Consider the following 23,609-nt stretch of genomic DNA (forward strand, 5'->3'; position numbering starts at 1 on the left):
TCACCAAAGCGACTAAAATGTGTTAACTGTGTGTTTTATACATGTTTGTGTCTGTGGTCACGTTATCTGTACAAACCTTTGCATCAACAGGAGAATTTAACATTCGTCTCACTGCTTGTGGTGAGTCGACCTCGGATGGTTATAATTTTATGGCTGATTATAAAAATCGATTTTTATCAACCAAACTGTTGAAGTGAACTCTATCAGTGGACACTTCTATCTTAGTGAGGACACTCATTGACGTAATACCTAAACCTAATTCTAACCCTAAAACCAAGTCATTCAAACAAGCCTTTGAAAAAGTGAGGACCAACCAAAATGTTCTCACAAAGATATGAGTACAAGTACACACAAACACACACACACACACACACACACACACACACACACACACACACACACACACAGTATAATCCCAGTCTTCAGTTACCGTTCAGACTGTTGTTTTGTCTGTGACGCCTGTGAAGGCACCGCGGGCCGGAGATTACTGCTGCCACTGCCAACTGTCATCACACACACACACACACACACACACACACACACACACACACACACACACACACACACACACACACACACACAGTGAACAGATAGGAAGGAAGGCTGTTTGTCTCTGAGGGTTTTCAGAGTAAAGAGCGGACTTGGGTTAATGTCAGAGGTCGACTCATGAAACCTTAACGACAAGCGGACAAACTAATTCACATCCACTGGTCACGTGATGTAAACAGGAAGTAGATTGTCTCTGCAGTTGGTTGCTTAGTAACAGAAACTCCTCTGAAGGAGGAGCAGTGAAGGTGAAGAGTCGGAGCAGGGATTTCTTTTCTTGAAGGTTTAGTTTGAAGGTTTTCAAACTAAAACGAGACCAGTTTCCACAAGTCTCTGATTTAGAGGCTGGAAAACTCCACCAGGCGTAACCATAGCAACAGCGATGAGTTTTAGAACGTGGACGGAGACGGACGTGTCCACTGACTCTTTCTCAGGAGAATCTCCTGCTGCTTTCTCTCATCGGCTCATAGGGACGTTGTCCAGAGGTTTTATTAAATGACTCAGGAGATTATCTGAAGCAGCTTCAGAAACACAGAAGCATCGACATGAGAGTGTTTACTGTTTGATCAGCACTGACTGTAGACATGCTGACTGTGTGTGTGTGTGTGTGTGTGGGGGGGGGGGGTTGAAGACAATAGGTTGTGGGCGACGCCTCAAACAGCAGCTGATGTTTCTGTCTGAATCAGCAGCTTTTAAAAAACATCAACGCCTGATCTGAATGAAGACAAAGAGAAAACTTGGGGGTTCGGGTTAAGGATCAGGGTTAAGTTGTTTTCAGATCATGTTCCTCACGTGTTCCTGACGTGTTCCTGACGTGTTCCTGACGTGTTCTGGAGGTTCAGTATGTGAGAACAAATGTCTGAGTCACTGTCTCTGGACATTTTATGGAACCTTTTTACAGCAGGAAACTTCAGTTTGAGCGAGTGGACGTGTTGATGAGGTTTCGAACACGTGACGTGAAACTGGAAGAACTCAAAGATCTCAGGATGAAGAAGAGGAGCCGTACACGTAGAAGACGAAGTTTTTTATAATCACAATGATGTTTGTACAATAAATGATAGGTAGTCTGTAGAGGGCGCTGTCTTCAGACGGGACACTGCAACATCAGTCACACATATAACAAACTGTGTGTGTGTGTGTGTGTGTGTGTGTGTGTGTGTGTGTGTGTGTGTGTGAAATCCTCAGGCTCTGATCTGCCTGAGGGGAGGAATTCAACCTGCTCTTATTCAAATCAACCCCCCACCACACACACACACACCCACCCACCCACACACCCACACACACACACACACACACACACACCCACACACACACACACACACACACATATATGCTTGAATATGTGTGTTGAAACAGCCCAGTTGGCCAATCAGCTCGTCTGTGGGCGGGGCATCAGAGTATAAGAGTCCCAGATGAGCAGCAGCAGGACAGGTGCAGGAGGACCACAGCAGCTGTGTGTCTGTGTGTGTCTGTGAGTGTGTATCTTTTACAAACACAGTTGTTGGACGGACGTTGGTGCAGCTTTACAGAGAAGAAGAAGAAGAAGAAGAAGAAGAAGAAGAAGAAGAAGTGTCCGTCATGTCGTCCTTCGTCCCGGAACTTGGTCTGTCTCCCCCCCTGTTTGGATCATCCTTTCCCCAGCAGGAGCCCCCTTCTCTGGGCATCGACCCCCTTGACTTCAGCCTGTACAGCCCACCCCCTCCTCCAGAGTCACCATGGCTCCCAGCATGTAACAGCCATAGCCACAGCTTCAGCAGCCCCCACACGGGGCCCCTCCCGGGGGCCACAGCCCCTCTAGGACTCTCCCCAGCTTTTGCAAGCTTCCTCCCCCACCTCTACAGCCTCTATCGGCCCATGTCCTCCATCAACCCCTGGCTCTCCCTCTCCTCCCCGGACGACGTCCTGCGCCTGGTCCGCCCACCCTATTCCTACTCTGCCCTCATTGCCTTGGCGATCCAGAGCGCCCCGGAGCAGCGGCTGACCCTCAGCCAGATCTACCAGTTCGTCTCCGACAACTTCCCCTTCTACAGCCGCAACAAGGCCGGCTGGCAGAACTCCATCCGCCACAACCTGTCGCTCAACGACTGCTTCCGGAAGATTCCACGAGACGGGAACGAGCCAGGTGAGAAAAACCAGTTCACTGATTTAAAATCAATGTCTGACGTTAAAGTCTCGTCTGATCCATCAGAAACATTCTGATCTGAGTGAATTAGAAACATCTGCTGCTTCTCTTCATCCTCCTCCTCTTCTTCTTCTTCTTCTCTGCAGGTAAAGGAAACTATTGGACTCTGGACCCAAACTGTGAGAAAATGTTTGACAACGGAAACTTCCGCCGGAAGAGGAAGAGGAAGATGGAAAATGAGACGTCTGAGAAGAAGGAACCCTCCTCTTCCTCCTCTTCCTCCTCCTCCTCCTCCTCCTCCTCCTCCTCTTCCTCGGAGCTGAGCCCTGACCTCCCTTCTCTCTCTGATGTCGCCTCCGGCCTCGACAACTTCCTGTGTCACCTCCAGGACTCACCCCTCTACCCCCCTCCTCACACGCAGGTCCCAGACCACGGCTCCCCCCCCCCCTCCCCTTCCTCAGGGTTACGCTGCCGTGGTTCCTCAGTGGGACGACGCCCCCTCTCCTTCCCTCTTCTCCCCCCTCCATCACTCTCCCCCTCCTCCTCCTCTCTTCCAGTTCATCCCCTCACACTTCTCCTCCCCCCTCGTTGATCCACTGGATGGCGCCCCGCCGCTCTACGTCAACCTGCAGACGGCGGCGTGTCCTGTGCCAGAGTTCCAGGGGCCCCAGCAGCTCCAGGGGCCCCAGCAGCTCCAGGGGCCCCAGCAGCTCCAGGGGCCCCCATGTGAGCATCTGTTCTCTGGAGGCTTCAGTAATGCTCTGCCCCTCGACTCTCATGTGTTTACACTGTAAAATGTGTCTGAATGTTTCTAATTATCTTTTATAATATTTAATTTGTGCCAAAAAAACGTGGGGACTTATAAAAAGTGTAAATATGATTGTGTTTGGAATAAAATAAAATAATTTTTGAAATCGAATCGTGTATTTTTTTTCCTCATACGTGCTGAAAAAGGTTATTTAATTAAGATATTTAAATAAATAGTCAAATAAATTTAAGTACAACTCAGAAAACAGAAAAATAAAACAACAATAATTACAGAGAAGACGATTCTGACTTCAACAATGAATCATTTAGTTTTAGTTTAAAGTTAAACAATTAAATAAAACATAATTTATGAGCTCGACTGACGTTTTATTTTGAAGGGAACAACCTAATCCTGTTATTTCATTTTTACAATGACAAGAAACTTGAAATGTTTTTCGAATGTTTTACATGTTCGTTCCCATGACGCCGAGCTGCTGCACTATGATGACGTCAGCACCTATAAACACACAAACATGTGCTGAGTCACGTGATCCCTGTCTGATGATGACCCAGATTAGAACGAGTGACTCAGCAGATTTCTGTGAAGTGACTGTGGGAACGAGCTTCATGCAAATGATTAATTATTCGTTCATCAGTTATTAGTTTTCAGTCTCTGATCAATTGTAAACATATAGAAATGTTTAGAATAACATTGTGACATAAATAACACTTTTACAAAAAATAAGTATTTTATTTTGTCTCTAAGTGAATTTATCATTAGTTTTTTTACTTCAACAAACTTTTTGTTGAAATGATGAAAAAATTCAAAATAATCTGTAATATACTGATTTTACTTTCTTTTGTCAAACAAATGAAGAAAAAGTTTTCAGTTTAACGTCCACTTCCTCTTTACTGGAGCTTTTTACTGGATCGCATGTCGTGATAATATCTACCGAGTAACCATGGCAACTGTACACGACCAAGATGGAGCTGTAAAATCATTAAAAGACAAAAAGTTCACACATAAAAGCTAAATAAGCTCCCAGTGCATTGTGGGAGAGTGTCGCTGCTCAGCGTCGACACGTGACTTTCAGTAAAGAATTTTAAAAGTATATAAAGAATTACAAGAAAACATCAGAATATTTTGACAAATAACCCCAAAACATGATATAATACAAAAAGGACAGTTTTTAAATAAATTAAATAGAGAATTAAAAATGAATAAAATAAGAAAAAAAGAATGAAAGTAACAGTGCACTGTAAAAAAAACGTTGTAATTTAATAAAGTTTAATTCAAATAAAGTTCATTGTCATTCGTCCTCATACAAAGTTTACAGCTCATTAAAAAAATTATTCAACACAACGTTCAACATAAAAACATTATGTCGAACGACGGCTGCAGGTAAACACATTAAAAATATAAATAGATGAGATAATAAATGATTGAATGAAACAAACAACATGTCATAATAAATAAATCACTCTCATCATCACATGAGTTGACTTCCTCTCAATAAACACAACAATAATAAAAACTGTTTTTGAATTGATGACATTTACGACGTGTTTCTTTGTGTTAAATTGTCACGAAAAGGTCACATGATGAACTTAGATTTTCGTACTTTTAGCATCATTGCAACAGAGAACACGACTCAGCGTGTCGTTGTCTCTGAGACGTGTTTAACGAATATGATGAATTTCAGACTCCAGGTCAGAACCTAAACCTGAGTGATGTCAGGTTATCTGACTGACGCCTCACACCCTGCATGTGTGTGTGTGTGTTTAGCCATCATGTCGTCCATTGATGTGTATATGACTGTAAACAAACAGCACACTCTGAGCGACTGATACCATCAGCTGATCAATACACCTGAGAGACGTCTGACAGACTCACACTGTTTACTACACAACATGAGGAGTGTGTGTGTGATTAATGACACATGGGGTCAAACTAACCTGTCTCACGACGGTCTAATGTAAGTGTGCCATTTGTTTACACTCCACACGTAGTCAGACAGCTCCGCCCCCAGGACACACACACACACACACACATACACACACACACACACACACACACACACACACACACACACACACAGAGTGTCTGTCATTGCATGCAGTTGAAACTGGTCTGTATTTTCACAATAAACAGAAATACTGAGGAGTGTGTGCGCGTGTTAGAGTTTGTGTGTGTGTGTGTGTGTGTGTGTGTGTGTGTGTGTGTGTGTGTGTGTGTGTGTGTGTGTGTGTTAGTGTGTGTGACAGTGGCAGTAAACAGATGGCACACTCTCTCCTCATGTTGTGTCATAAACAGTTTGATGAAAATTATCTGATCTTGAGCTCACTTCAGTGTGTGTGTGTGTGTGTGTGTGTGTGTGTGTGTGTGTGTGTGTGTGTGTCCTGTCCTGTCTCAGCATGTCTCGTACCAGTCAGTCCGCCCCTATAAGAACTTTTCCACCTTCATTCAGTTTCATAACAACACAACAGTTTCTGGGGCTCTGATCACCTCATGTGACAAAAGAGACGTTTCATTAGAAAAATGATTACCAGTGACGGAGCCTGCACAGTCCATAGGGCCCCCGGGGGCCCCCAGGAGCCCCCGGGGGCCCCCAGGAGCCCCCAGGAGCCCCCGGGGGCCCCACACCATCCTCATCATCCCGCCACTGGATGCAACAGTTCATTTCTAACAATCAGTTTAAACCTGTTTCACTCAGCAAAACTCCCACAAACAATCATGAAAATATTTATATTCACTGGATCCACATTTTGGATCAAATCTCACATATCTCAGTTCTTTAAACTGAATGAAGAATCAAAACCCCTCTAACATGTGACTCTGTCACCATTCACCCCCGGGTCACATGACTCTGCAGCAGGTTGTTATCAGCACTGATGGAAACATGACAAAGACCTAATTTCCAGGGGGCGTTGGCCAGAGAAATCTGTACATATTGTGTTTTACATGTTAGGAAAGACGGGAAACAGCGATTTAGTTCTTCGTCTCTTGTAAGACAGCGTGTTGAGAGAGGAAGGACACAAAGACAAACTCCTCTGCTGACAATAGGAAAAGAGTCCATCATGGGTTTTAAGCAGGTTTCCCCACATTTGAACAACCTGCATCTCTGAGAAATCATGAAAAATGTTAAACACGTTCTATCTAACAAAGTTAAAGAAAAACCTCAAACAATCCTGGATCTCATAATAACTTTGAGTGTTGCTGCATTGTGCAGCTGTGTGCACAACTTTCTCCAGTGTGCTCGCTCGTGCTATCGTCCATAAAGTTGTTACCGTCCATACAGACGCTCATAGTTCAGGCTGCAGTTGTGGCATCAGTGCAGTTCTCTCTCTCCCCTGAGAACCTGTCACTCTTCAGTCTGAGAACCTGTCACTCAGGTTGTGTGTGACAGGGACGTTCGTGTTCTGTGCTGAACGCTGCAGAGAGTGAAACAATAAAAAGCCTGAGTTCTTTCTTGACTGATATCGTATCTTTCCACCAGGTGTCAACCTTGTTACCTTGAAACTACAGATTTGTAGATATAACGGATCTGTTTGTTCTTAGATGAGATTCTAATTGAATAAAGTTTCAGGTTCTAATCAATAATAAATGTGTCTAGTGATTAAACCTCAGTGATGCAGACACATGAACACGCACACAAAGACACAGGTCACATGACTGAGGTGAAGCTGAATATAAACACAAATTGAATCCTCTGAGACTGAGACGTGTCAGACGCCATCGCTCCGGGGCGTCTTGCTCATGGGCACGTCAGCAGCTGGCAGAGCTGCTGGCAGTGTGTGTGTGTGTGTGTGTGTGTGTGTGTGTGTGTGTGTGTGTGTGTGTGTGTGTGTGTGTGGGGGGGGGGGGGGGGCGACCCACTAACTGCCAGGCCGACGGCTGGTGGCCTCAAATTTGCATATCATCATACATGTGTGTGTGTTTTTGAGTGAGTGTGTGTGTGTGTGTGTATGTGATTGTCAGTGTGAATGTGTGTGTCTGTCTGCCTGTGTGAACTGTGTGTGTGTGTATGTGTCTGTGTGTGTGTGTGTTAGAGGTGAGCGGTGCTGGTATTCTGACAGTTTTAAGAAGACGACCCGTATGTTTCCCGTCTCGTCCGTTAAAGTGAAACCATCTGATCCAGTTCAGCGTCCTGAGTCTCACGTGAGACTACAGCACATCTGCCAGGTGTCCTCGGACCCTTCACTCCCCCCTCATGCCACCTCACGTACATCCCCCCCCAAGGACCCCTGGACTTACCTGAAACAAACCTGTGGATCAGAAATCCACAGACTCCTTCCAAGACAACTTATCTAAAAATACCTGAAACAAACTGAGGCTGCATCCACAGAACAACGTTTCATTTGAAAACGCATCAACTCTGCTGCGGATACATCTGACGTTCACGCGACTCCAGAGTTTTAGAGCCGCTCAAACAGAGACGTTTATAAAAGTCATGTTTTAGTTTGAAAACTCAACTAATCTGCTGATTGGGTCTTTTCTGTCGCGAGGTAGCCTTCTCTGATTCGTCAGGCTCCTGTCACATGACTATAGCATCAGCCTCAATTACCAGAGCAGAACAACATGTACAATCAAAGTGTGACTGACGCTGTTGTCTTTGCTAACAGCTGAGGCCGAGCCCGAACTACGAAGAGTTCAACATATCCAGGAAATCTTTCCCAGATCCAGCTGAACTTAAGCTAACCGTCAGGCTAAGCGGTCACACAACGCTAGTTATCTCCTCATTAAGATCTGAGCGTGTACACAAAAGGGGCGGGGTTTACTGCATATGACCAATCACAGACATAGACAGTTTGACTGACAGCAGAGCCTCATATTTCACAACGAGGATCAAACTGTTCTATAATAAAAATCAGAGAAGAAACACATGATCCAGAATAAAAGAACATCAGGTACAGCTGCTAAATGCAGGAAGAACAGCTGGTAAAACATCTGGGATTCTGTCAGTGTGTAAGTTACAGCGCCCCCTGGTGGCATTTGGTAAAAATATATTACGTGACCACGACATAACAACGTGTGAACGAGATGCTCAGGCAGGTGAAGCGAGCCTCTTGATACAGAGCGAGGATCAGTCCTCCCGGTGACCACAGTTATCGGAACAGGAACGGAACTTAACCATGATTTCAGAACCTTACGACTAATTAGAAGTTTCACTGAGTTCAGGGTTTCTACTTCACACTAGGAGCCACTTTCTGGCTTCAGAACAGAAACTGTAGATAGAGACGACACAAACCCGCCTGATATGAGGCAAAAACAACTCAGATACAAACGCTGCCATCTTGTGGTGATGCCGTCATTTACAGTCAGAATCTGTGCAGTAGTGATCGTGAAGTGGAGCCGTGGTATTGAGGTCCCGCCCATACACAGTCTCAGCTGTCAATCATGACCCAGACTGATTTTACATCATCGAATCACTTACTTATGTTTCATCTGCTAACATAGAGGTGACAAGATTTATGACCTGTACTGCAGCCAGCCACCAGGGGGCATCCAGATGATTTAGCTTCACATTAGGGAGCTGTCATGTCGTCCATCTTTATTTACAGCATTGGACACTATCCAGGATGGTGGTGGTAGCCACATTGACAAGGCTAACGCTAGCAGCCAACAACAAAAACCTATGATTCACTGACAGTTTGATCATGTAAACCCATCGTGTAATCCTTAAACCAGAGAAAAGAGATTCTGAGGCCCCTCAAAGAACCTGGAACTCACGTGGAGGCCAAGTCCTGAAACCTACAAAAGAATCTCTTTCCCCTCAGGAACTCTAAAACTCCCAAAAGCATCCAGAGAAACCTTGAGATTCTCTGAAGCCTCCATCGTTCTGGATCTTTTCTGCAGCTCCAGGTTTGCGTCAGTGGAAAGTTTGCGTTGCCTCGGGCTCGGTGTTGACAGGAGTTTAATCGTCACTGAGGAGACGGACGAAGACGACGAGTCTGAACAGGTCGACTGTACGAAGGAGGAGGAAGAATCTACAATCAGTAGAAAACTGTTAGAGAATCCTCTGGTTTCTTCCTGTTATGTCCTCGGGTGGGGGGGTGGGGGATTCCTGTTTAACCTCCCTACACCTGCTCCCACAGTTCGTAAACACTTTTATTTGTTTTAAGACTTTCAGACCAGATCATTGTGGATTTATTATCGAGACATCAAACCATCACTTTCGGTGTGATTTGGACACGTGATACTTCCTGGTCAGAAAACGTTAGCACCTGAAACGTTCCGAAAAAAAGGACAGAAGCTTTAAATCTATATTTAAATAAAACTACAGATGAAAAACTGTAGATGATTTTTAACAGTAAATATGTTTGTTACATTAATATATATATATATAAAAAATACAGTAATCACTGACAGTTTAAAATGAATACAACTGTTAATTTCAGGTAACACTGCAGCAGCTCTTTAACTTGTAATGGAATACTTTTACTTTTAATGACACAACCACCAACTGTTTTATTTAGGTTCATGTGTTCACTCTGTGCTGCCACCATGTGGTCAGTCAGAACAGAATGAGTGGGTCAGTGCTGCCCTCGTGTGGATGAAATGAACAGCAGCACTGACAGAATCACCTGGATTAAATTTAAGATTTAAAACCAAGAATAAAAACAACTCACTGATCTGTCTGAAGCTCCGCCCAGTTGTTCATATCATTCTGCTCCAGGTCAGTAACCAAGAACATTTACTCAAGAGAAATGTTCTTTTTACTTCACATTTAATAACTTTATTTACTTTGCAGATTCACAATAACACAAAATCTGATCAGTCTGTTCCAGTTATACCAATTAACATTTTCATCTGTATATAACAGCATCAACCAAATTAACCAACTAAAACTCCCCACGTCAGACGCCATCTACAAACCAATCAGTCAAGTATAGGTTGACTCCGCCCACGTAGGTGATGACGACAGGACGTATGTCAGACAAACGTCTTTAGTCCCTAAATTACAACGTGGAACCAGAACAGATCAAATGAAACAAACACATTTGGTTCAGACACACAAATGATCAAAATACTGAAAATCTGTTTTCATCTGAAAGAAACAGGAAACAGTTTTAAAGTTTTGAGCAGCTGTTTGAACTTCTAACTTCTAACGAGACGTCTCAGAGGAAACAGTCACTTCTTTATTTTAATGTCAACATCAAACTTCATCAGCTCAATCCGATCGGATGTCTTAACAGAAAAAACTAAAACGAATAAAAAAGTCGTAGAAAAAGTAAAACTATCAAATTAAAGGAGCAGATTTTTACGGTGAAATATAAAGTGTTTTTGTTTGACGTCCAGCGAGCAGGACGAACCTCCGTCTGTCGTCTGCTCAAAACTCAACATTTATTTACATTATTATTGGTTTCTGGAAAAATGTGACTGAAATCTGTTTATTTATCAAACAAAACAACAGAAACTATTTACACATGAAAACCCCTCGTTCCCCGCCATGTGTTAGCCTAGCTTAGCACAAACACTGGAGGCATAAGAGATAACTGATCGACGTCATCAAGAGGAGGCGGAGCTTCTGGTGAAAATTGAGAGGATTGACAGCATTGACCTCGGAGCTGCCTCCCGATTGGCTCAGGCTTCTCAGAGCGGTTTGGGCAGGGCGGACACCTCCTCCGCACACTCGTCGTACGCTTCCTGATAATCCTGATGAGGTTTGATCAGGATAACACAGGTCGGCCGCTTGGATCCTGCCGACGAACCCAGATCCTGAACAGAGAACAAGAAAATGAAACGAGTCGAAACGCAGACCAATGTTCAATAGACACGGACGTGTTCTAACAGACGTGTTCTACGTGTTCTTACAGACGTGTTCTTACAGACGTGTTGTACGTGTTCTTACAGACGTGTTGTACGTGTTCTTACAGACGTGTTCTACATGTTCTTACAGATTTGTTCTACGCGTTCTACATGTTGCTACAGACGCGTTCTTACAGACGTGTTCTACGCGTTCTTACAGACGTGTTCTTACAGACGTGTTGTACGTGTTCTTACAGACGTGTTGTACGCGTTCTTACAGACGTGTTCTACACGCTTACAGACGTGTTCTACGCGTTCTTACAGACGTGTTCTACGCGCTTACAGACGTGTTCTACGTGTTCTTACAGACGTCTTCTACATGTTGTTACAGACGTGTTCTTACTGACGTGTTCTATGTGTTCTTACAGACGTGTTCTACGCGTTCTTACAGACGTGTTCTTACAGACGTGTTGTACGCGTTCTTGCAGACGTGTTGTACGTGTTCTTACAGACGTGTTCTACATGTTGTTAGACGTGTTCTACGCGTTCTTACAGACGTGTTCTACGCGTTCTTACAGACGTGTTCTACGCGTTGCTACAGACGTGTTCTACGCGTTCTTACAGACGTGTTCTACGCGCTTACAGACGTGTTCTACGTGTTCTTACAGACGTGTTCTACGTGTTCTTACAGACGTGTTGTACGCGTTCTTACAGACGTGTTCTTACAGACGTGTTCTACATGTTGTTACAGACGTGTTCTGTGTTCTTACAGACGTGTTCTACGCGTTCTTACAGACGTGTTCTACGCGTTCTTACAGACGTGCTGTACGCGTTCTTACAGACGTGCTGTACGCGTTCTTACAGACGTGTTGTACGTGTTCTTACAGACGTGTTCTATGCGTTCTTACAGACGTGTTCTTACAGACGTGTTGTACGCGTTCTTACAGACGTGTTGTACGCGTTCTTACAGACGTGTTGTACGCGTTCTTACAGACGTGTTGTACGCGTTCTTACAGACGTGTTGTACGCGTTCTTACAGACGTGTTGTACGCGTTCTTACAGACGTGTTGTACGCGTTCTTACAGACGTGTTGTACGCGTTCTTACAGACGTGTTCTACGTGTTCTTACAGACGTGTTCTAACAGACGTGTTCTACGTGTTCTTACAGACGTGTTCTACGTGTTCTTACAGACGTGTTCTACGTGTTCTTACAGACGTGTTCTACATGTTCTTACAGACGTGTTGTACGTGTTCTTACAGACGTGTTCTAACAGACGTGTTCTATGTGTTCTTACAGACGTGTTCTACGTGTTCTTACAGACGTGTTCTATGTGTTCTTACAGACGTGTTCTATGTGTTCTTACAGACGTGTTCTACATGTTCTTACAGACGTGTTGTACGTGTTCTTACAGACATGTTCTAACAGACGTGTTCTATGTGTTCTTACAGACGTGTTCTATGTGTTCTTACAGACGTGTTCTACATGTTCTTACAGACGTGTTGTACGTGTTCTAACAGACGTGTTCTATGTGTTCTTACAGACGTGTTCTACGTGTTCTTACAGACGTGTTCTAACAGACGTGTTCTACATGTTCTTACAGACGTGTTCTACGTGTTCTTACAGACGTGTTCTACGTGTTCTTACAGACGTGTTCTACGTGTTCTTACAGACGTGTTCTATGTGTTCTTACAGACGTGTTCTGTGTTCTTACAGACGTGTTCTACGTGTTCTTACAGACGTGTTCTACGTGTTCTTACAGACGTGTTCTATGTGTTCTTACAGACGTGTTCTATGTGTTCTTACAGACGTGTTCTACGTGTTCTTACAGACGTGTTCTATGTGTTCTTACAGACGTGGTTTTACAGACTTGTTTTTACCGACGTGTTCTACATTTTCAAAATAAAAGCCTGACTAAACCATCAGCATTCAGCTCACCACTTTGGAGGGGATGTAGGCATATGGCAGGTTTCTGTCCTCGCACATGATTGGCAGGTGGCAGTAGACGTCTATGGGCAGTGTGTCACCTGCCAACACCACGATACTACGCACACACAAAACAAACACACACACCCTTTGTTTACATCTGTGATCTGAAATGTACACGATGTTGTGGCCCTTTAAGGCGTCGTCACTCACCCTTTCTCTCCTTTGTTGATGAACTTCTGAACTTCTTTCACTCCTCGTCGGATATTTTTCACTTTAGCAGCTGGAACAACAGAAAATAGCGTGAAGTTCCTCACCCTTCTACAGACTCATAAAGTTCCTCACCCTCCTACAGACTCATCAAGTTCCCCACCCTCCTACAGACTCATCAAGTTCCCCACCCTCCTACAGACTCATTTAAAGACTCATTTAAAGTTCCTCACCCTCCTACAGACTCATTTAAAGTTCCTCACCCTCCTACAGACTCATAAAGTTCCTCACCCTCCTACAGACTCATTTAAAGACTCATTTAAAGTTCCTCACCCTCCTACAGACTCATTTAAAGACTCATTTAAAGTTCCTCACCCTCCTACAGACTCATTTAAAGTTCCTCACCCTCCTACAGACTCATAAAGTTCCTCACCCTCCTACAGACTCATTTAAAGACTCATTTAAAGTTCCTCACCCTCCTACAGACTCATTTAAAGTTCCTCACCCTCCTACAGACTCATTTAAAGACTCATTTAAAGTTCCTCACCCTCCTACAGACTCATTTAAAGTTCCTCACCCTCCTACAGACTCATAAAGTTCCTCACCCTCCTACAGACTCATTTAAAGACTCATTTAAAGTTCCTCACCCTCCTACAGACTCATTTAAAGACTCATTTAAAGTTCCTCACCCTCCTACAGACTCATTTAAAGTTCCTCACCCTTCTACAGACTCATTTAAAGTTCCTCACCCTCCTACAGACTCATAAAGTTCCTCACCCTCCTACACTCATTTAAAGACTCATTTAAAGTTCCTCACCCTCCTACAGACTCATTTAAAGTTCCTCACCCTTCTACAGACTCATTTAAAGTTCCTCACCCTCCTACAGACTCATTTAAAGTTCCTCACCCTCCTACAGACTCATTTAAAGTTCCTCACCCTCCTACAGACTCATAAAGACTCGTTTAAAGTTCCTCACCCTTCTACAGACTCATTTAAAGTTCCTCACCCTCCTACAGACTCATTTAAAGTTCCTCACCCTCCTACAGACTCATAAAGACTCGTTTAAAGTTCCTCACCCTCCTACAGACTCATTTAAAGTTCCTCACCCTCCTACAGACTCATTTAAAGTTCCTCACCCTCCTACAGACTCATTTAAAGTTCCTCACCCACCTACAGACTCATAAAGACTCATTTAAAGTTCCTCACCCACCTACAGACTCATAAAGACTCATTTAAAGTTCCTCACCCTTCTACAGACTCATTTAAAGTTCCTCACCCTCCTACAGACTCATTTAAAGACTCGTTGAAAGTTCCTCACCCTCCTACAGACTCATTTAAAGTTCCTCACCCTCCTACAGACTCATTTAAAGACTCGTTTAAAGTTCCTCACCCTTCTTGACGCACTTGTACAGTTTCTTGCTGAGTTTCCTGGAGGCCAGAGGCGCAGAGATCGCGTTCACGTTCGCGATCAGCTCCTGATAAGACTTCTCGTTCCCGCCGGCGGCTTCTTCTCCGTCCGCGGGAACTTTGTCCTTCTTCACTTTAGTCATTTCTGATCGAACCGTGTGATCGGAGCCGATAATGATCGAGACTTGCTGAGCAGCGACGAGCCGGTAACAACACGCTGTGTTCAGACGCCGCACGTGTTAAGACTCTGTCACTTCCGTTTGTCGGAACGGAAACACAGCAGCGCACAGCGGCGCACAGCGGCCGGGAGGGGGGACGACAGCCTGGCCTTTCAAAAATAAAACCCTTGATACGAAACAGATTTAAAAACAAGACAATGTTTGGAAAATGAGAGAATCGTTTATTTCTTATAAATGTATGATGTAGTAATCCTCCTGAAGAGTAATCTTCAGGTACCAGTCACAGGAGGTCCGCTTGGTCTTCTTCACATGACTTATACGTTTTTATTTCAAAGATAACAGACACATTTCATAAGAATAAAAAAAAAAAAGTCAAAAAACTGGCTCAAAAAAACGTTTGATTATCATCATATTATTATTGTACAATCACATTTTCCTCCACCGACCAATCAGGCCGTGTTGAGGAGCAGTGATGTCACAGTGATGACATCATCAGCGCTGGATGATGTCACTCAGTACGGTGGGAATCCTCCTGCTCTTCATCTCTGTGGAGATTTGACCCCAGACACAGGACGGACAGAGGGTGGAGCACAAACAGTCTCTGCACAGGCTGCCCTGAAGGACACACACACACACACACACACACACACACACACACACACACACACACACACACACACACACACACACAAATGAAGAAGATCACAAACAGTTAGTGTTTGAATATTTGACACAGGACAACACAAACATTGTTTTTGTCCTCACCTTGATGCCGTAGCGATGGCGAGCAGATGTCCTCATGGACATGGTGATGGGACGGAAGCAGCCGAAGACGTCCAGCAGGGGGAGACACAAACACTGACCGAACTGTTTAGAGGTGTTACAGGCGAAGCAGGGACAACACCAGAACAGACAACAACCTGCACAACAAAATAACGCAACGTTAACATAACTTCAACATGAACACAGACAACATTATAACCAAATGTGCAAATGTGTGGTTGTGTACAGTTTGCGTTAATGTCACTTTGTTGCGCTAATGTCACTTTGTCGTTTATTACATTTTGTGTTGGTCTGAACAGATTCTCAACTTCCTGTGTTTATAACACAAACTGTGAACAGTGAAGACTTCACTCTCTCATCCATCTTGGTGTGTGTGTGTGTGTGTGTGTGTGTGTGTGTGTGTGTGTGTGTGTGTGTGTGTGTGTGTGATGTCTCCGTACACTGTTTGGTGTTATGCCAGCAGTCACAGATCCCAGACGCCCAATCAGCTTCATCATAGGACATGATCGGAGCCTGAGGCCACATCCTGACACACAACTGTGTGAACAAACTACACAACAACCACGAATACACAAACACAAGAAGAGAGCAAGGCAGACAGAGAGAGAGAGAGAGAGAGAGAGAGAGAGAGAGAGAGAGAGAGAGAGAGAGAGAGAGAGAGAGAGAGAGAGAGGGAGACAGAGAGAGAGAGAGAGAGAGAGAGAGAGAGAGAGAGAGAGAGAGAGAGAGAGAGAGAGAGAGAGAGGGAGAGAGAGACAGAGACAGACAGAGAGAGACAGAGAGAGAGAGAGAGAGAGAGACAGAGACAGAGAGACAGAGACAGAGAGAGAGAGAGAGAGAGACAGAGAGAGAGAGAGAGAGAGAGAGAGAGACAGAGAGAGACAGAGAGAGAGAGAGAGAGAGAGAGAGAGAGAGAGAGACAGAGAGAGAGAGAGAGAGAGAGAGAGAGAGAGACAGAGAGAGAGAGAGAGAGAGAGGGAGAGGTCTCAGTAGATAATCTGATCAAATCATCTTTATACATCTTTACAGATTAAAACCTGACAAACACCAGAGAAGAAGAAGTAAGGGATCTTACCTGTGTGAGCGTTGGGCTGAGACTGATTCAGCTGCTCTGATTGGACGAGGTGTCAGGTAAACCTGACAAACTGGTCGGACTGGAGGGAAGATGTCCGGACAGACACATTCCCACATTACTCAAACTCACGGTCCCTGAACAACACATCATGTGTGATGTCACTGTGTCATTTCATAAACACTCATTAGAATGAGGCAGCTGCAGCTTTTATTTTGTAAGAAAAAAATGATTCAGCTCGTTGTTACCACTCATGTTTATTTTATTTGTTGTGATGTTGAATCTTCTTCAGGTTCAGACTCGTCTTGATCAGCTCACTTCCTCCTCCATGTTGCTCTGGACTCACATCAGCCTCATCTTCTTCTTCTCTTCCTTTAATCTGCAGGGTTTTTATCACCAGTTTCAGCCTCTTTCACTGGTCAGTTTGTGTTTCACAGCTCCTGAACGGTGGAACCAGCTCCCCAATGACATCAGGACAGAAAGTCTACACATCTTCCACCGCAAACTAAGAACACATCTCTTCTGACTAAACCTTGAATAAAAGTTTAAACTAACAATTTAGTAGCACTTAAATGTCACTTACTTATAGCACTTTGTAGTTTGGCTTTTTTGAAGAAATTGTACTTTCTTGATTCTTGTTGTTCTGGGTTTGTTCCTCCTGGTTGATGCACTTATTGTGAGTCGCTTTGGATAAAAGCGTCAGCTCAATGTAATGTAATGTACGGTAAGTGGTCTGGTTTCAGACTAGTGTCACCAACACGTTTTAGTTTTAAAACTCATCCCTGTTGCCATGGTTACGCCTGCTGGAGTTTCCAGCCTCTGAATCAGAGACTTGTGTAAACTGGTCTCGTTTCAATCAATCAATCAATCAAATTTTATTTGTATAGCCCATATTCACAAATCACAATTTGTCTCATAGGGCTTTAACAAGGTGTGACATCCTCTGCCCTTAACCCTCAACAAGAGTAAGGAAAAACTACTTAAAAACCCTTTTAACAGGGATGAGCTTTGAAGAGGAAGACCGTCCGTTTTCCACCTTTTAAGTTTGAACCTGGAGAAGACTTGGATGGGGTCGAACCGCCCTCGTAATGTTGCAAGCATAACATCGTTTCAGTTTAAAACTCTGGGTTTGTGTTTGAGTCTGAACAGAAACTGAGACTTTAGTAAACGATGACTCAGACGTTCTCTTCCTGATTGGTTCTCATCAGTCACATGACTCGACGACCAGCGGTGAACACAAAGCGTCGCTAACACTTCCTGTCAGTAACAGTTCCTGTTTCTAACACTTCCTGTCAGTAACAGTTCCTGTTTCTAACACTTCCTGTCAGTAACAGTTCCACCTCGTTGTCGCTCAGAGAAAAGAAATCCCTGCTCCGACTCTTCACCTTCACTGTTCCTCCTTCAGAGGAGTTTCTGTTACTAAGCAACCGACTGCTTGACCAGGGTACATGACCATTTATGTACCCTGGTCATGTTTACATCACATGACCAGGGTACATGACCATTCATGTACCCTGGTCATGTTTACATCACATGACCAGGGTACATGAATGGTCATGTGACACGTGTTTTCAGGTGTGTTGGTGTGGACGGAGGTGGTTTTAGTTTTTAAACGCTGGTTTAACATGAACACGTGTCGTTGTGTGTCTCAGTGCGTTCACTTGGTGAACGAGGCGTCTGTGGCAGCTTTTAAATCACTTGTCCCTGATTTATTAACGTTGAATCTGCTCTGTCATAACTGTTCTTAACTTTTTGTAGCTGTCGTCCTGTTTCTGATTTAAGTCCGAAATGTTCTGTAACATTGTGATGTTGATCAATTCTCACGGGTTAGGAAACTCTTTTATTGTCAAATGAAACTGTTTGGACACACAAATACAAATCACTCGTGTTTACATGTTTAAGGTATAAAATGTGAATAAAATGTGACAGATCAGAGAAACGTAGCAGCAACAGCCGACGTCTCTGCTCGTTTACAACTTGTGGATCCAATAGCTGAGGATGACTCCTGAGATCATTGGTTAATAGAAGAAGAAAATAATGGCAATGATGATCAGGACAGCAAACAGAGATGCATTGATGATGTTGAGTTTGCGGGCGGTGGAGCTGTGGTGTCGGGCACCAACCATATCTCCAACCATCTTCCGGTCTCTGGCCTGAAAGAACCAAAGCATTTTCATTTTCAAAGTTGATTCATCGTCAAACAAAAAAATTACAAAAACTGAACTGAGCTCAATCTGATGATCTTATTTTCAGTCCGTGTACATGTGTTGTTAGGTGTTAGTGTGGACGGAGGTGGTTTTAATTTGAACTGTATCAGTGTGGGTGGAGCCTCAGTCTGTGTTACAGGCTTTTCTCCTCTCACAGTAAAGGTCTTTTCACACCAAGTCCGTATTTTTCATTTTTCAAACCATCATCCAATAAAAATCCTCGCACACTGAAACCTTGCACAGCGAGTCTGATGTGTTTTATTATTCTTTTTGTTCTAAGTGGAGCAGTGAGGAGGATTTTGTCGTCCTCTCACTTGTTGAAAAAAGAAAAAAGAAACTTTGGCTCCGTCCAATCCTGAGCCGCCGTCAGGGACAAGGAGAATTTCTGCTTCTGAACAACGAGCTGAGAAATGATCCTGATGGTTTCCAAGTCTATTTGAGTTGTCCAGTTTGATTTGCTTCCAGCTCGGAGACCACACATCAAGGAGAAGAAAACTAATTTCTGTGGTTCAGTTGATTTCGGAGTCAGTATTTAAACGTGATTGACTCAACTTGAGGTTGTGTTTCTTTTAAAACGTGTGACAATTTCGCAGGAAAAATACTTAGACTTGGTTTGTAAAGACAGCCGACTGGGAGATGAATGATCGAACACGTCACACATGAGCTCACCTTGACCGAGCAGATGAGAGCTGCCAGTCCGAGGCAACATATGTTTGCGTAGAAAAGACTGAGAATGGACCAGATGAAGTGGTCCCGGGGGGGCGCAGTGGTGATCTCCACAGTGGTATGGTCAACCACTACAGGTCCAACAGGCTTTCCAGGCTGTCCGCCCTGTCCAGAAGGGCCGAACTGTCCAGAAGGGCCGAACTGTCCAGAAGGACCGACCTGTCCAGAAGGGCCGAACTGTCCAGAAGGGCCGAACTGTCCAGAAGGGCCAAACTGTCCAGGTGGGCCGAACTGTCCAGAAGGACCGAACTGTCCAGAAGGGCCGAACTGTCCAGAAGGGCCAAACTGTCCAGGTGGGCCAAACTGTCCAGGTGGGCCAAACTGTCCAGAAGGGCCGAACTGTCCAGGCTGATCAGGGTATCCATTATACTTCCCCTCATACAGTGGAACAGCCTCACCTCTCTGACAATCAGGATCCATTTCTGTCAGATAGAACAAACAGTACACAAGTAAAAAAATGTCCTGAAGAGTTTTCAGATTCACTTCATGTTGTGCATGCAACAAATCCTCCTTTAAATCCTCCTCCAGTGTCACATTTTAAACCTTTGAAACATGAGCAGCCACATGGAAAAAACGTTCAGGTCTGACCTGCTCTAGTCCGTTGATGAAGAGTCACACACGTCTGGATGAAAGACCCTGAACCACCAGAGAGGAAGAGACCAATACTTTATGGTACCTTCTGAATGTACCTTCTTAAGACTGTGATCGAACCACCGACCTTCAGCCACAGCCGCTTCTCATTTTTAACCCTAACCGAACTGAATTCTGATATACTAACTAACTAACTAACTAACTAACTAACTAACTAACTAACGACCCGTGGACTTGCACGTGATCATCTCTCAGTACGTTTGTACTTCTATCTTAGTGAGGACACTCATTTACATAGTACATTCCCGAGCCCCTAACCTTAACCATCTAAACTAAATGTCTAAACCAAACTGTAACCTAAACCTAAACCTGATTCTAACCCTAAAACCAAGTCGTAACCCTCAAACAGTCAAATAAAAGAGAGGACCGGTCAAAATGTCCTCACTCTGTAGGGTCTTTGCTTAAAATGGTCCCCACAGAGATATGTGTACAGGAACATGCACGTGCACATCCACCCACACACACATGCACACACACTAAACTGACGGACTCTTGTTATTGACTTTGTTAAATAAAAGTTCAAAGTTCAAAGTAAACAGTTTGTTTGAGTTTAAATTTCAAACACGAAGAAGAAACACGAAGAACAAAGAGACTAAACAAAGTTTAAACGACAGAAGAAGAGAGACGATCTTACCTCAGCCACAGACCTCAGACACTGATCTGCTGCTCTGATAGGACGAGGGGAGCGTTACATCATCTTCATCATCAGGAAAAACAGGAAGAGAAACTGGGGACTGTTATCGGCTGCTCTGTTTATACAGACTATGAGAGACTGTATATAAAGACCATCAGTGACTGTATATAAAGACCATCAGTGACTGTATATAAAGATGATCAGTGACTGTATATAAAGATGATCAGTGACTGTATATAAAGACCATCAGTGACTGTATATAAAGATGATCAGTGACTGTATATAAAGATGATCATTGACTGTATATAAAGACCATCAGTGACTGTATATAAAGATGATCAGTGACTGTATATAAAGATGATCAGTGACTGTATATAAAGATGATCAGTGACTGTATATAAAGATGATCAGTGACTGTATATAAAGACGATCAGTGACTGTATATAAAGATGATCAGTGACTGTATATAAAGACCATCAGTGACTGTATATAAAGATGATTAGTGACTGTATATAAAGATGATCAGTGACTGTATATAAAGACCATCATTGACTATATAAAGACCATCAGTGACTGTATATAAAGAGGATCAGTGACTGTGTATAAAGACCATCAGTGACTGTATATAAAGATGATTAGTGACTGTATATAAAGACCATCATTGACTATATAAAGACCATCAGTGACTTTATATAAAGATGATCAGTGACTGTATATAAAGACCATCAGTGACTGTATATAAAGATGATCAGTGACTGTATATAAAGACCATCAGTGACTGTATATAAAGATGATTAGTGACTGTATATAAAGACCATCATTGACTATATAAAGACCATCAGTGACTTTATATAAAGATGATCAGTGACTGTATATGAAGATGATCAGTGACTGTATATAAAGACCATCAGTGACTGTATATAAAGAGGATCAGTGACTGTATATAAAGAGGATCAGTGACTGTATATAAAGAGGATCAGTGACTGTATATAAAGACCATCAGTGACTGTATATAAAGATGATCAGTGACTGTATATAAAGACCATCAGTGACTGTATATAAAGATGATCAGTGACTGTATATAAAGACCATCAGTGACTGTATATAAAGATGATCAGTGACTTTATATAAAGACCATCAGTGACTGTATATAAAGAGGATCAGTGACTGTATATAAAGAGGATCAGTGACTGTATATGAAGATGATCAGTGACTGTATATAAAGAGGATCAGTGACTGTATATAAAGATGATCAGTGACTTTATATAAAGACCATCAGTGACTGTATATAAAGACCATCAGTGACTGTATATAAAGATGATCAGTGACTTTATATAAAGACCATCAGTGACTGTATATAAAGACCATCAGTGACTGTATATAAAGATGATCAGTGACTGTATATAAAGAGGATCAGTGACTGTATATAAAGATGATCAGTGACTGTATATAAAGATGATCAGTGACTGTATATAAAGAGGATCAGTGACTGTATATGAAGACCATCAGTGACTGTATATAAAGAGGATCAGTGACTGTATATGAAGACCATCAGTGACTGTATATAAAGACCATCAGTGACTGTATATAAAGAGGATCAGTGACTGTATATAAAGATGATCAGTGACTGTATATAAAGATGATCAGTGACTGTATATAAAGACCATCAGTGACTGTATATAAAGAGGATCAGTGACTGTATATGAAGACCATCAGTGACTGTATATAAAGACCATCAGTGACTGTATATAAAGACCATCAGTGACTGTATATAAAGATGATCAGTGACTGTATATAAAGACCATCACTGACTGTATATAAAGACCATCAGTGACTGTATATAAAGACCTTCAGTGACTGTATATAAAGATGATCAGTGACTGTATATAAAGACCATCACTGACTGTATATAAAGACCTTCAGTGACTGTATATAAAGACCATCAGTGACTGTATATAAAGACCACCAGTGACTGTATATAAAGACCATCACTGACTGTATATAAAGACCATCAGTGACTGTATATAAAGACCATCACTGACTGTATATAAAGACCTTCAGTGACTGTATATAAAGACCATCACTGACTGTATATAAAGACCATCACTGACTGTATATAAAGAGGATCAGTGACTGTATATAACAAGTATTTACTACAAACCAACAGCTCTGTGTGGAGAGTAAAGTTCGTTGTGTCCCAGTTGCTGTCATTGTTCAACAGAAATCATCCGAGTCACCATCTGATAAACTGTAACGTTTATTAACAATCTGATAAATACATGAAATCCTGTTGTGACATGTCGTCTCTCACTGAAAACAACTGACGCTCATTACCCATGAGCCTCGTAGGTTGTTACTATTCTTCTACTAAATGCCCAGCACTGTGACATCAGAGGTCTGGAATGTCCATGTCCACACTGTCTCTGATGCTGTGTGGGATGGACCTGACCCCAGGCAGGTCAGTGGGCGGAGCTTCACTCTTCAGGGGCAGTACTCTACACACCTCTGGCGACGCCTTCTTCAATCTGATAAATGTTCTCGACTGCAGAATCCCGACTTTGGAGCTGCAGCGTGGAACTGAACTGGATAGAACTGTTGAGCTGCTGCTGACGGCTGGAAGACAAAGATGAACTAGCTTTACAGTCGTTAC

General features: G+C 43.2%; 4 protein-coding genes across 9 annotated transcripts; 1 reads left to right on the forward strand and 3 right to left on the reverse strand.

Annotated features, from left to right (window-relative positions):
* Positions 1 to 2,107: 2,107 nt before the first annotated feature.
* Positions 2,108 to 3,531, forward strand: foxi3a (forkhead box I3a). 2 transcript variants are annotated; one of them, XM_034607179.1, is made up of 3 exons: positions 2,108 to 2,668; positions 2,815 to 3,183; positions 3,223 to 3,530. In XM_034607179.1, exons 1-3 carry the CDS (start codon positions 2,125 to 2,127, stop codon positions 3,258 to 3,260), a joined length of 951 nt encoding a protein of 316 aa, XP_034463070.1. In that variant the 5' UTR covers positions 2,108 to 2,124; the 3' UTR covers positions 3,261 to 3,530. The 2 variants fall into 2 exon arrangements, with proteins under 2 accessions (XP_034463070.1, XP_034463069.1); XM_034607178.1 differs by having other exon boundaries at positions 2,815 to 3,531.
* A 6,961-nt stretch (positions 3,532 to 10,492) lies between these two features.
* On the reverse strand, positions 10,493 to 15,007 carry nhp2 (NHP2 ribonucleoprotein homolog (yeast)). Its single transcript, XM_034607197.1, has 4 exons — positions 14,691 to 15,007; positions 13,303 to 13,372; positions 13,102 to 13,207; positions 10,493 to 11,135 (listed from the first exon to the last, which is right to left on the reverse strand). Exons 1-4 carry the CDS (start codon positions 14,848 to 14,850, stop codon positions 11,010 to 11,012), a joined length of 462 nt encoding a protein of 153 aa, XP_034463088.1. The 5' UTR covers positions 14,851 to 15,007; the 3' UTR covers positions 10,493 to 11,009.
* Positions 15,008 to 15,086: 79 nt separating this feature from the next.
* Positions 15,087 to 17,063, reverse strand: LOC117774630 (cornifelin homolog B-like). 3 transcript variants are annotated; one of them, XM_034607195.1, is made up of 4 exons: positions 16,745 to 17,063; positions 16,110 to 16,219; positions 15,652 to 15,806; positions 15,087 to 15,496 (listed from the first exon to the last, which is right to left on the reverse strand). In XM_034607195.1, exons 1-4 carry the CDS (start codon positions 16,858 to 16,860, stop codon positions 15,395 to 15,397), a joined length of 483 nt encoding a protein of 160 aa, XP_034463086.1. In that variant the 5' UTR covers positions 16,861 to 17,063; the 3' UTR covers positions 15,087 to 15,394. The 3 variants fall into 3 exon arrangements, with proteins under 3 accessions (XP_034463086.1, XP_034463085.1, XP_034463087.1); XM_034607194.1 differs by having other exon boundaries at positions 15,087 to 15,501; positions 16,745 to 17,055; XM_034607196.1 differs by having other exon boundaries at positions 15,087 to 15,501; positions 16,110 to 16,197; positions 16,740 to 16,762.
* A 1,503-nt stretch (positions 17,064 to 18,566) lies between these two features.
* LOC117774629 (interferon-induced transmembrane protein 3-like) lies at positions 18,567 to 21,017 on the reverse strand. 3 transcript variants are annotated; one of them, XM_034607190.1, is made up of 4 exons: positions 20,960 to 21,017; positions 20,263 to 20,310; positions 19,618 to 20,096; positions 18,567 to 18,894 (listed from the first exon to the last, which is right to left on the reverse strand). In XM_034607190.1, the coding sequence occupies exons 3-4, from the start codon at positions 20,092 to 20,094 to the stop codon at positions 18,760 to 18,762; spliced, it is 612 nt and encodes a 203-aa protein (XP_034463081.1). In that variant the 5' UTR covers positions 20,095 to 20,096; positions 20,263 to 20,310; positions 20,960 to 21,017; the 3' UTR covers positions 18,567 to 18,759. The 3 variants fall into 3 exon arrangements, with proteins under 3 accessions (XP_034463081.1, XP_034463082.1, XP_034463083.1); XM_034607192.1 differs by lacking the exon at positions 18,567 to 18,894 and adding an exon at positions 19,011 to 19,269 and having other exon boundaries at positions 19,503 to 20,096; XM_034607191.1 differs by lacking the exon at positions 20,960 to 21,017 and having other exon boundaries at positions 20,218 to 20,310.
* Between the last annotated feature and the right edge of the window lie 2,592 nt (positions 21,018 to 23,609).

This window comes from Hippoglossus hippoglossus, chromosome 14 (assembly GCF_009819705.1).
Source record: "Hippoglossus hippoglossus isolate fHipHip1 chromosome 14, fHipHip1.pri, whole genome shotgun sequence".
Taxonomy (NCBI): domain Eukaryota; kingdom Metazoa; phylum Chordata; class Actinopteri; order Pleuronectiformes; family Pleuronectidae; genus Hippoglossus; species Hippoglossus hippoglossus.

Bases quoted from the DNA above. Each gene is read 5' to 3' on its own strand.
- foxi3a (XM_034607178.1), top strand. From the start codon at position 2,125: ATGTCGTCCTTCGTCCCGGAACTTGGTCTGTCTCCCCCCCTGTTTGGA. The intron at 2,669-2,814 runs GTGAGAAAAACC...TCTTCTCTGCAG, and splicing joins ACGAGACGGGAACGAGCCAG to GTAAAGGAAACTATTGGACT.
- nhp2 (XM_034607197.1), bottom strand. From the start codon at position 14,850: ATGACTAAAGTGAAGAAGGACAAAGTTCCCGCGGACGGAGAAGAAGCC. The intron at 13,208-13,302 runs GTGAGTGACGAC...GTGTGTGCGTAG, and splicing joins ATCAACAAAGGAGAGAAAGG to TATCGTGGTGTTGGCAGGTG. The intron at 11,136-13,101 runs GTGAGCTGAATG...TTCTCTGTTCAG, and splicing joins CCTACATCCCCTCCAAAGTG to GATCTGGGTTCGTCGGCAGG.
- LOC117774630 (XM_034607194.1), bottom strand. From the start codon at position 16,860: ATGTGGGAATGTGTCTGTCCGGACATCTTCCCTCCAGTCCGACCAGTT. The intron at 16,220-16,744 runs GTAAGATCCCTT...GTTGTTGTGTAG, and splicing joins TCAGCCCAACGCTCACACAG to TTTGTTCACACAGTTGTGTG. The intron at 15,502-15,651 runs GTGAGGACAAAA...TGTGTCCTTCAG, and splicing joins GCCATCGCTACGGCATCAAG to GGCAGCCTGTGCAGAGACTG.
- LOC117774629 (XM_034607190.1), bottom strand. From the start codon at position 20,094: ATGGATCCTGATTGTCAGAGAGGTGAGGCTGTTCCACTGTATGAGGGG. The intron at 18,895-19,617 runs GTGAGCTCATGT...TGGTTCTTTCAG, and splicing joins CTCTCATCTGCTCGGTCAAG to GCCAGAGACCGGAAGATGGT.